The sequence below is a fragment of the Elephantulus edwardii genome, unplaced genomic scaffold (genome assembly GCF_000299155.1).
Source record: "Elephantulus edwardii isolate Elephantulus edwardi_28Jun2011 unplaced genomic scaffold, EleEdw1.0 scaffold00213, whole genome shotgun sequence".
NCBI classification, from domain to species: Eukaryota; Metazoa; Chordata; class Mammalia; order Macroscelidea; family Macroscelididae; genus Elephantulus; species Elephantulus edwardii.
The window spans coordinates 3,198,509-3,211,325 of NW_006399963.1; the positions used below are offsets into that span (position 1 = coordinate 3,198,509).

Here is a 12,817-nt window from a genome sequence, read left to right on the forward strand (position 1 = left end):
ATGGAGGGACGGCGCAGGAGGGGAAGGCCCTCTATGAGGTGGATTGATTCAGTGACTGGGATAATTGGGATGGGAGTGTCGGAGACAGTGTGATTGGCACAGGACAGAGTGGAGTTTAGGGCTGTTGTACATAGGGTCGCTATGAGTCGCAGGCAACTTGACGGCACATAACAACAACAACAACAATGTGAGTACACAAGCGACTCAACAGCACATAACAACAACAACAATATAAGTACAAAACTGAAGAGGATCTGAAGCATGGAGAAGGACAAGAACTGCAGTCTTCAACATGGGTTGAAGCTCAATATCAAGAAAAGAAAGATTCTCACTACTTGGCCAGTTGGCAGCACCATGATAGATGGAGAACAGATTGAGATTGTTAACAATTTCATCTTGTTCAGGTCCACAATCAACAATCTTGGCACTGGCAGTCAGGAAATCAAAAGAAAAATTGCACTAGGAAAATTGCTGTCAGGGACCTCTACAGAGTGCTGAAGAACAATGATGTCAGTCTAGAGACTGCAGTGAGCTTCATCAAAGCCATTGTCTTTACAATTATTTGCTATGCAGCAGTGAGCTGGACAATGACTGGGATCATAGAAGAAGAATTGATATCTTGGAGTTGTGGTGCTAGAGAAGAGTATTGAGCATACAATGGACTGCCAAGAGAATGAACAGGTTTATCCTGGAGGGGTAAAACCAAGCTGCTCCTTGGAGGCAATGATTTTTAAACTCTGTCTCACATAATTTGGCTACGTTGCAAGGAGGCTTCAGTCCTTAGAGAAGGACAACATGCTCAGAAAGGTGGAGGGACAGAGGAGGAGAGGAAGACCCTAGCTAAATCAGAGAGGTTGAGATGGGATAATGGGAGCAGATGTGTCAGAGACAGTGAGATTGGCTCAACATAGGGGAGGACTCAGAGCTATTGTACATAGGGTCTCTATGAGTTACAGGTGATTCAATAGCACATAATAACAATAACAACAGCAAAGTTAGTACATCTGTGGAAACCCTATGGGATAATCTTCTTATGTCTTGTAAAATTGTTGTGTTAGAGCCAATTCATAGCTTACTCTCCAGTGCGTCTTCAGAGGCTGTTAATCACATGGGAGGAGATTGCTCATCCTCCTCCCATAGAACAGCTGGTGGATTCGAACCTTGTGGCATCAAGATTTGAGGAAGATTCATCAATAACTTTTGTTATGAAGATGACACAACCTTGCTTGTTGAAAGTGGGAGGATTTGAAGCACTTGCTGCAGAAGGTTAAATGCTATGGCCTTCAATATGAATTGCATCTCAAAATCAATAACACAAGAAATCATTGTCACTGGACTGATAACAACATCATAATAGATGGAAAAAAGATTGAAGCTGCCAACAACTTCATTTTACTTGGTACAGCAGTCAGGAGATCAGAAGACATATTGCACTGGGAAAGTCTGTAATCAGGAAACCCTCCAAATTATTGAAAAGCAATTATGCCAGTTTGAGGACAAAAATATACCTGATCAAGTTATGGTCTGATTTTCAGTCACTTGCTACACATCTGAGAACTGGCTAGTGAATAAGGATGACAGAAAAGGAATTAATGTCTTTTAATTGTGGTGTTGGAAAAGAATACTGAATATTCTTTTCTGTCAAAAGAATAAACAAGTATGTCTTGGAGAAAGTAAAGCAAGATTACTATTTGGAGTCAAAGATGACAAAGCTTCATCTCACATACTTGGGATATGTTGCTAGGAGAGATTGTTCCTTAAAATGGGCCATAATTCTTGGAAATGTGGAGGGATAGAGAAGGAGAGTAAGATCCTCCACCAGGTGAATTGACACCGTAACTGCAGCAATGGGCTTGAGTGTGTCAAAGATTGTGAGGATGGCACAAGATAGGACTGAGTTCATATCTGTACATAGGCTCACAATGAGTCATACTTGACCCAATAGTACCTAACAACAACAAAATAGATACTAGAATCCCAATCCCTACTTCTGTGGATTGAGTCTAATCTAACATAGTTATTTTTCATAATATAAGGCAATGTAATGTAATTATCTTCCACAATGCAATCCAATGTTATGCAATCAATTATCCTATCAATTAATTTAAATTACAATTAATTACTTCTGGGCTACATAAAGAGCAGCACAGATGCAGAAACATGCATGTACATATAGGGAAAGACAGATGCCACATGAGGACGATCTACAAAGCACACAGCCAAGGTATGCCTGGGGCTACTTGTAAGAAGAGCAAAGCTAAGACTCTGATGATTTGGACTAAAGCCTCCAGATATGTGAGAAAATAAATTTATATTGTTTAATGCCAGCTGCCTACAGTCACAAGTATCAGTCACAGTATCTATCACAAGATACTAGGAAACTAAGATACATGGTAAACTATAACTGCTGTCTATGACATATCCTGGTGATGATAATTTCAGCTCAATAATTAGTCTAAAATGAATGTAAGGTGAACAAATCAGCACAGCAGACACTGTCTTAGCCCTGGCCCTACAGGAGAGATCCTTGCCCTATGTTCATGTCAAGATCAGAGGAAAGGTGACACCTAAGGGAATGCAGCAGCTCAGATAAGAAAGCAGAAATTGACTAGCCAGGAAGCAGGAAAAGGAGGTGAGAATTTATGTTCAAAGTCATTCATTTGAAGGCAGTGCTCTCTCCCAAATTCCCTCTCTATTTCTCTCTCTCCCAATGGTGATTCATTTTATAAAACACAATGTATGGGAATGTTTGCATGAAACACAGAATGAATGAAGGATAGTGTGAAACATAATACAACAAATTGTATATACGAAATCAATATAAAATATTTTTTTAAATAAAGAAAGTGAACTAGGAGAGGGAGAAGGAAAGGGGAGGGAGAAAAATGTACAACAAAGAATGAATGAAAAATTTTAAAGAGTTAAAAAGGAAACAAAATAAAAAGTCCTGGTTTTATAAAGATAAAAACATGATTCCTGGTTGCTTGAATAGGCAAAGAAAGATGTCAATGACAAGAGTAAGCGAGTCCTGATACTCAGTGGTCTTTTAAAGAAGGTGGGGGATGACATTATCAGGTAAATTAACTTGGAGCTGGATTCCTCCAGGGTCTGTCACTGATCTCCTACCTCCCCTCTCTGTGGCCCTGACCACACTCATATCTGAACATCTCCATTTATAGAATCAAGATGACCATAATACACACATCCTGGGTTCAGGAAGAGTTGAAGAAGGTAGAAGAGACACAGTGCCCTGGGCCGAAGTTGTTTATGCAGAAGGTACTTAGAAAATATTGGGTTTTTTGGTTGTGGTTGTTGTTTATTTGGTTGTGTTTTTTGTTTTTGTTTTGTTTTGTGTTTTGTTGTTTGTTTGTTTGTTTCACAAATGACACTTTCATATGCTCAGGATCCAAGGGAAGGGGTCAAAAATAAGAGTGACTGGGGGAAACACACAGGAACCAGGAATATGGTCCTGAGGAGAAGCAACTGGATAGGGTAGATGAAGTAAGACAGCCAAGCAGAGGAAGTGGCTTTTGAAAGGAAGAGACACACATATTTCAAGGAGAGAACAAAAGAGAGGCCCAGTGACAGAATGAAAGGAAGAGACAAGAAAGGGTCCCATTATTTACAAATGTAGGGAAAGCAGAGGAGAGGTGAAAGAACTCCAGTAGAATAGAGGAGTCTTGAAATGCAGGTTGGAGAGGTGCCTCAGAGAGGGAGATGGAGGGTGAACAGTGGTTTCTGGGCAGCCAGGGCAGCCTAGAAAAGGAAAGTATCTCTGAGTACCATTCAGGAGTCAGCAAGGGCTTCGCAGAGAGGCAGGGCCCCTCCTGTCACTCACCTGCACAAACATTCTCTGAATCTGAGAGTTGCTTTCTGGAAGCTCCTCCTTTTCTTGAGGGAAGACAAAGAAGAGATAAAAGCACTGCAGGAGCAGTGCTGGGAGCCCAGATTTGGCAACTCGATTCAGTGTCTCCTGAAAGAGACAGAAGAAAAGAACCTGAGGACAACATAACACACAGCCAGAGGCTCAGACCCCATTTTAATAGGGAAACTTGAGTCTGTAACTTCAACTTTCTGGACTTGAAGTGTAAAAATAGTGATAATGCTTAGCCAGGAATGGTTGTGAACAAAGATTAGATTCAGGAAAAGTGTCTACGTATATTTAATAAATGTTAAACTTCTTTTATAAAATAGCTCATGGAAGGAAGGGAAGGATGAAGGACTATAAATGGGAGAGACAGGCTGATGCAGAACAGAAAACAAGGGCTTTCCAGCAATTCATATATTTTGGATTAGAGGCCTGGAACTCAGTCAGAAAAAAAAATGGCTGATTGGCACTGAATGGAATGATCAGCACAGTTGAGGGGCTCACCAAGACTAAAATGGCCTATAAGCAGGCTTCTTATTCCAAGCAGCACACTTCATCCTGGCACCTTCAGACAGAGCTGAGAAGGTGAGAAGTTGACAGAGATGAATAGGACTTCCCTGACATGGTTCTGTATACAGCTTCACCAGGTAAGAGAGGGCCGCCAGCTCTGTATGTGCATGCATTGGTGAGCAAGTGTAGGACTCTCTCAAGTCTGTCATCTACTTGGTAAAGTGTAACCAATCCAATAGCATTTTTCCTAGGTTGACTAGATTAACAGAAATGGCAGGTGAATGAGAAAATTAAAAAATGACCAGAGATATGAACATCACTTTTTCTCCCTAAAATTATATTACTACAAAATAATAAGCTGTCTTCCATGACAGCTCTTCCATGACATCCTTTCTCACAGAACAGCTACCCTCTTGTCCTCTACTTGCTGCTCTGGTTCTACTGACAGCCAGCTGCTTCCTCCTACCACTACCTTTTTTAAAAAAAATATTAAGTCTTTAAATTTATCTGCTACCACCCAGACTGAAGATAGCCCTTTCTTCAGAGCAGAGAAGGCTTGTCCTGTGGATCAAGTCACTGTAAATGACAAGTATCCTGTCAGTTTAAGCCAAAGAGTAGTCAAATTGCCCGTTGGTTAATTTTGGGTATTAACCTCCAACCTGTCACCCTCTTTCTGCAGTAAATAGTCAAAAAAACACAAGCCATCATTAACCCTTACAATGACAGGGACAATGTGCCTGTTTTTGTCCATTCTTACCCAAGCTCAATATGCAATTATAGGGAGATTGCCCTTCACAGCTCATCTGTGAACTTACCGAGTCTGTCCCCGTGAGCACACACACTGACTTGAGGAGCAGATAGCCGTCCTGGTCTGAATCCCCCTTCCATTGTAGCAACTGTTCAGCCACTGATCTTGCTTGTTCTGACATGAGTGCAAGAAGGGAAGAAAGTGCAACTAGCAGCAAGTTTTGTAGGATCTGTCACTCAGTTCTCGAACTACCCAAGGGTTCCTGTACCTGGGATGCATTTTAATTTCTTTAGGGAATCCTTGCCTCCTGTCTACCAACTCCAATTCCATCTGATAGTAAAGAAAATATTTCACAGTCTGTCATATTAAGCTCTTGGTAGAGTAATCCTTATTATGCCACTCCTCTGTTCAGCAACTATAAGTGGTTATCTATTGCCAAATAATTGAGAGCTGGCACTTCAATCTATTTTATTCCCAACAATCCAGAGGCTTCTGCTCCTACCTTCCTCCTGTTGTGTAGCCCCTCACCTGCCAAAATTTCTAAGCTTGCTTAAGCTTAACTAGAAATCCATCAATACTGGAATTCTGCCCTCCTATTAATCCATGGCCATGATGAAAGCCTGCCTGCCCTGACAGGTCTATTCAAAGAGTAGACAGTGTAAGTCAAAAAATCTCCACAGCAGAAACTTTCTGGGCCATGCCATCCAGTGAATAATCATGCAGTCTCCTGTCTCACACTTACACCACAATTTCCCCCTTGGTGAAGACGTTGGCCTTAGCCTTGCGTCTCTGTACATGTGTGTAAAGGAGGGACAAGATAGTAAAAGTGGAGCATCTCCCTTCCAGGAGCAAACAAGTCAGTCCTATTTCTCTGCAAGCCTTTCCCTTCAGTCTTAAAATGATAACTGAGTTGCATTCAGTGGCAGAATTGGTTCAGTGCTTTAGAGCTGACAAGGCCACTTGTTTGTTGTTGTTGTGGTTGTTATGTGCTGTCGAGTCGCTTGCAACTCATAGCAACCCTATGTGAGACCACTTGTTTACCCTCCAAAAAAGTCTTCTCAGCACCTGTGTGCTCTTACCTGCAGGTTTTCCAGCAAGGGCCTTCTGGATCTCTTGCACAAGTTGTTGGGACACGTCCTCTGCCAGTGTTTGGATACTGGGGAAGCAGATGATTCCCACAGATTTCTCCCAGGCCTGAGGTCAGCAAACAAAGAGCAATCAAAATTTTAGCCTTAGATATCAATGTAGCAAAACAAGGCACTAGAACAAGACACCTTCTCCCACAGCAGCCCAAGACAACAGCTCACCTCCTCTTTCTCAGATATTTCAGAAAAGGACATAAACTTATCTTCTCTCTCAGTTTCAAGGACACCTTTATGCCAACAATTCCACCAAAACATCTACTGCATAGGCATCGGAAATGTAAAATACAAATAACACACCTCCACCTTGGATATAGAATGCAGCAGCCAGGTGGAAGTTGGTTTCCAGCTGCCAAGCACACCAGCACCACAAATGGCAATTACACTTTAGAAGTCGGTGGCCTCAGGGAGGAGAGAGTTCCAGGAGGCTGCTGGAGAGTGGAGAGGGCAGGTGCATAAAGGATCAGGGCCCTGCCCTCATTGCCCCTTCCTTCTCAGATAGAGAGAAAGCAGCAGCTAGGGGGAATTGGTTCTCAGGCCACACTTTGGTCCATCAGGGATAATTATAAGAGGTAGAAGAGGCAGGCAGCACTCAGGCAAAATACACACAGGACTGTACTGCAGCCCTAGAGAGAGAAGTGGAAGAACTTTAGGAAAGGCAAGCTTTCTTATTGCACAGAACCAGAAAAGACTTGGTAAAGTGAGTTGTCCTTCTCCATAAAGAGAATACATTTGTTCTGCAAATAACCCATAACAACATAAAGATAAATAACTGTCAACAACCCAGCAAGAAAATCTTCACATAATGTCAAGAAAGCAGCAGGAAGCTTTACACATTGTGAAAAAACAAAATAAGCCTTCTCCTAAAAAACACATATTACATATCAAATTAATGCCCCAGAAACAGAGATGCAGAAGAAATATATTGATGCAGAGTCATATGAACAACTATGCAAGAAGGTGCAAATGATGGAAAAAAGAATGGAAGTCATAAATAAAGCAAATACTCCAGAGACACACAGAGAGAAGACATATATCAATATGGAGGAATAAAAACAACTACAGAAGATGTAGTAAAAGATGGAAGGAGTGAAACTATAGAGAAAGAGGTAAAGAACTTGAAAAAATAACAGCAAGACTTCCAGCATACAGGAATACTGTACTGGAAGTAGAAATGAATGAAACTGCAGTTCAAAATATCAAGACTAAAATAGTAGAAGTTTCCAACATGCTGGAGGGACAAAAAAAGCAGAATAGAAGTCATAAAACTAAGAGTCAGTGAGCTTAAAGACAAGAATCTCAAAGGGAATATACTAGGAGAGAAAACAACAGAGACAGAAGGAAAATGAAGAAAACATGAGAATCATCTGGAACGAAATCAAAAGGAACAACATACATATGATCAGAATTTCAGAATATGATGGAAACAGGGAAAACACTGAGAAAATTATGAAAGAGGCACTAGAAAGAAATGTCACTGGTATCACTAAGAATGAGAAAATATACATTCGAGAAGCTCAGTGAACCTCAAACAGACTAGACCCCAAAGGAAAACATAACATAGTTAAATTCTACAAGATGCAAGATAAAAACAAAATACTAAAATCAGCACAAGAAAATAAAAGAGTTATCTACAAAGGAGAATCAATTAGATTAAGTTTTGATTTCTCAGCAGAAACCATGTGTACAAGAAGAGACAACTGGATGAAATATTTAGAAAGTTGAAACAAAACAACTGCCAGCCAAGGACACTCTACCCAGCAAAACTGTCCAGCAAATGTTGTTGTTGCTGTTGTTGTTATGTGCCATTGAGTCGTTTCCGACTCATAGCGACCCTATGCACAACAGCTCTAAACCCTGCTCTATCCTGCGCCAACCGCACCGCCTCTGACACACCCATCCCGATTACCCCAGTCACTGAATCAATCCATCTCATAGAGGGTCTTCCCCTCCTGCGCTGTCCCTCCACCCTCCCAAGCATGATGTCCCTCTCCAAGGACCCGTCCCTCCTGGAAACATGTCCAAAGTATGTCAGACGAAGCCCCAGAATCCTTGCCTCCAAGGAGCAGCTTGGTTTAATCCTCTCCAAGATGAATCTGTTTGTTTTCCTGGCAGTCCATGGTACATTCAGTACCCTTCTCCAGCACCACAGCTCCAAAGCATCCACTCTCCTTCTGTCCTCCCTAGTCATTGTCCAACTCTCTGATGCATAACAAGCGATTGCAAATACCATGACCTGTATCAGGCGCACCTTAGTCTCCAGAGAGACACTGTTGCTCCTGAGTACCTTTGAGAGGTCCCTAACAGCAGACTTTCCCATCGCGATACGCTTTTTGATTTCCTGACTGCTGGTACCAAGAGTGTTGACTGTGGAGTCGAGCAAAGTGAAGCTGTGAACACTCTCAATCTCTTCGTCATCCATCCTGACGCTGCCAATTGGTCCAGTGGCGAGAATCTTTTTCTTCTTGACGTTGAGTCTTAGTCCATACTGAAGGCTGCAGTCCTTGACCCTTCGCAGCAAGTGCATGAGGTCCTCCTCAGTTTCAGCAAGCAAGGTTGTGTCATCTGCATAACGGAGATTGTTAATAGATCTTCCACCAATCCTGATGCCACAATTCTCCTCATAGAGCCCAGCCTCTCGAATAATCTGCTCTGCATACATGTTGAAAAGGTATGGAGACAGGATGCATCCCTGGCATACACCCTTACCTATTTTGAACCATGCAGTGTTACCCTGCTCTGTTCTGACTACTGCCTCTTGGTCCAAGTATAGGTTTCGTATTAGACAATTAAATGTTCTGGGACTCCCATTCTTCTCAGAGTCAGCCACAGTTTGTTATGATCCACACAGTCAGAAATTGGGTCATATGAACTTGGAGAAATGATGAAAGTTATACAATTGTTCAGGTCTTTGATTCATAGGGTCTCTATGGGTCGTCTACAACTTGACGGCACTTAACAACAACATAGAGAGAGCTCTGTGGGCCTGGTGGATAAGAAAGTTATGCTACCAAGTCAAAGGTGGGTGATTTTAATCTGTGCCACTCAGGCCTGGTTTTGCTTTTGGTCAAACGGTCTTCTAATTTGTATAGCACTGGTCTGTCCATTTGCTCTACGGAGGTAACTTGTGGCTGCTGTAATGCTGAACACTGTCACTCTGATGCATCAAATGTGATAATGGTTACTCATGGTGGACAGTGTTTGGTGGAGCTCCCTAATTAAAACGAGCTTGGAAGCAGGAGTGGCAACTACTTCCAAAATAGCTTGCTTCGGGAAACTCTATGAACTTGGAGAAGCAATGAAAGTTATAAAATCGTTCAGGTCTTTCATTCATAGGGTTACTATGAGCGTCTATGATTCGATGGCTCTTAATAACAATAACAACATCCTCTAATACATCTAAAAACCTAGAGAAAAATGGACGAACTCACACTCTACCCAGATTGACACAGACAGTTGTAGAACACTTGAATAGGCTCACCACAGAAGAAGAAATTGGTCATAAAGGCTTCCTACCAAAAAAAGTGCTGGCCCAGATGGCTTTATGGCTATATTCTATCAAATATTTGGAGAACTATCAACAATTCTACTTCATTATTTTAAAAAAATAAAATAAGGAACAGTCCCAGTGTCATCCCATGTAGCAAGCATAACTATTATCAAAAGCAGGCAAAGACTTTACAACATAACCAAAAATATAGGCCAACATATCTTGTGAACATAAATTAAAAAAAAATCTTAACAAAATCCTGACCAAAAAAATTCAACAGTACATTTAAAAAAATGAAAACTGATAATGACAAACTGTGATTTATAACAAGGACACAATGAAAAGCAATTAATGTAATTTATCACATTAATGAAGCAAAGACCAAGAACCATATGATCCTACCAACTGAAACAGATAAGGCATTTGACAATATCTTCCTCCTTACAACATCCCTTCCTCATTACAACAGTAGAAACATAAATAATAGAAGTTAATTTCCTCAACATAGTGAAAAGTACATATACAAAATCAAGAGTCTACATCATACTCGATGCAGAAAGACCAAGGGCATTTTTCTTTGTTAACAGTGCTGACCAGACAAGGATGCCCACTTTCACCACTCCTATTCAATATTATCTCTTCTGACACCCATCTTGGTCTTTTCTTCCTCCTCTGTCTTTGTAATGAACTTTTTCACTCTTCTTCAATGATATTGTTGATATCTTCCCACAACTCATCTGGTCTTTTTTGCACTGGAGCACTGAGAATCCAAAGCAATAGGAAGAAATCAAGATATTAAGGAGATGAACAAAAGATTACAAAGGGTAGTGCAGGAAGACAAAGTAAAATATTACTTTGAAATATGCAAAGAGCTGCAGTCAGAGAATTAAAGGGCAGAACTTGCTCAGTGTTTCCTAAGCTAAAGGAACTGAAGAACAAATTCAGGCCTTCAGTTGCTATAATTAAGGATACTCTGAGCAGAATATTAAATGATCCAGGAAACATTAAAAGAAGATGGAAAGAGTATACAGAGTCATCGTACCAAAAGGAATTGGTAGACACAGAAGAATTTAATCAAACAATGTATAGGCAAGAAGGAAGATGTTCAAACTGCTCAAAAAGAATTGGCAGAAAACAAGACCCCAGGAATTGATGGCATACTAATTGAAATATTTCAACGAACAGATGCTTATCTGAATGTGCTCACCAAGTTGTGCCAAGACATCTGGAGGATAATGATCTGGCCAATTGACTGGAAGAAATCTATCTATATTTGTTCAGATTTCAAAGTAAGATGACCCAACAGAGTGCAGAAATTATCAAACAATATCATTGATATCACATGCAAGCAAAATTCTGCTGAAGATTATCCAAAAATGACTGGAACATCAACAGAGCCAGATTTGTAGAATGGATTTAGAAGAGGCCATGGTACTACGGATATTATAGCTAATGATAGATGGATTTTGGCTGAATGCAGGAAGTATTAGAGGAATTTTATCTGAATTTCATTGCCTATGCAAAGGCATTTGGCTGCATGGATCACAACAAACTATGGCTGACTCTGTGAAGAATGGGAATCCCAGAACACTTGATTATGCATATACAAAACCTGTACTTTGACCAGAAATCAGTCATCAGAACAAAGCAAGGAGATACTGCATGGTTCAAAACTGGGAAAGGTGTAACCCAGGGATGTGTCTCCATACTTTTACAATCTATATGCAGAACAGATTATCCGGGAGGCTGGACTCTTTGAGGAGAAATCTGGCACAAGGATTGGATGAAGACTCATCAAAAATCTGTCTTAAGCAAATGACATAACTCTGCTTGCTGAAACTGAGGAGGACCTGAAGTGTTTTCTGCAGAAGGTCAAGAACTTCAGCTATCAATATGGATTGAGGCTCAATATCAAGAAAACAAAGATTCTCACCACTGCGCTGATTGGCAGCATCATGATAGATGGTGGAGATATTGATATTGTTAACAGCTTTACTTTGCTTGGCTCCATAGTTAACACTCTTGATATCAGCAGCCAGAAAATTAAAAGATGAATTGCATTGGGAATGTCTGCTGTCAGAGACCTCTCCAAAGTACAGAAAAGCAATGACATCAGTCTGGAGACTAAGGTGTCCCTGATCTAGGCCATGATGTTGTTGTTGTTATTGTTGTTGTTGTTGTCATTGTTAGGTGCTGTCGAGTCATAGACGACTCATAGCAACCCTATGAACAAAAGGCCTGAGGACTGTTCATAGAGTTTCTGGAGGCAAGCCATTTTGGAAGTGGATGCCACTCCTGCTTCCAAGCTTGTTTTAATAGGGAAGCTCCACCAAACGCTGTACACCATGGGTAACCATTATCACATTTGGCACATCAGTGTCATAGTGTTTAGCATCATAGCAACCATGAGTTACGTCTATACAGCAATGCAAAGACCAGTGTTATGCCACTTAGAAGAATGCTTGACAAACAAACAAACAAAAAAAAACCCAAACGATTTGAACCAGGTGTTAAGTGCTACTAAGTTAAAAAGTCAATCATTCACATCCACTAATAGCACTGTGGAAGAAAGATGAGTCATTTCCTCCCTTAAAAGATTTATAGCTCAGGGGAGCTCTGGTGGCCTAGTGGCAAGATGCTGCACTGCAATCCCAGAGGTACACGGTTCAAATCCACCAGATGCTCTGCTGGAAAAGGAGGGGGAAATCTCCTCCTGTACCAGTCAGATCTGATTTGATGGTACACGTAAAAATAATACAATAAAAAAAATTTAAAAAGATTTATAGCTCAGAAACCTGACAAAAAATCTTTATGATCCAATTACTTGCTATGCATCAGAAAGCTGGACAATGACTACAGATGACAGAATGAGAATTGTTGACTTTAAGCCTACTACACTGCCGTAGTAGTAAAGACAGCATGGTACTGGTACAATGACAGACACATAGATCAATGGAATCGAATTGAGAATCCAGAGATCAACCCATCTATCTATGGTCAACTGATCTTTGACAAGGAGATGAAATCAGTGAAGTGGGGGAACGACAGCCTTTTTAACA

At 40.9% G+C, this 12,817-nt stretch overlaps 1 protein-coding gene across 1 annotated transcript in view; it reads right to left on the reverse strand.

Annotated features, from left to right (window-relative positions):
* WDFY4 (WDFY family member 4) overlaps nt 1-12,817 on the reverse strand; it is a 704,682-nt gene that overhangs the window by 601,958 nt on the left and 89,907 nt on the right. Inside the window, exons 2-4 of the mRNA XM_006897732.1 lie at nt 6,206-6,320; nt 5,194-5,300; nt 3,839-3,973 (exon numbers count right to left, since the gene is read on the reverse strand). Of these exons, the coding sequence (XP_006897794.1) occupies nt 3,839-3,973; nt 5,194-5,300; nt 6,206-6,320 (357 nt within the window). The remainder of the gene's footprint in view (nt 1-3,838; nt 3,974-5,193; nt 5,301-6,205; nt 6,321-12,817) is intronic.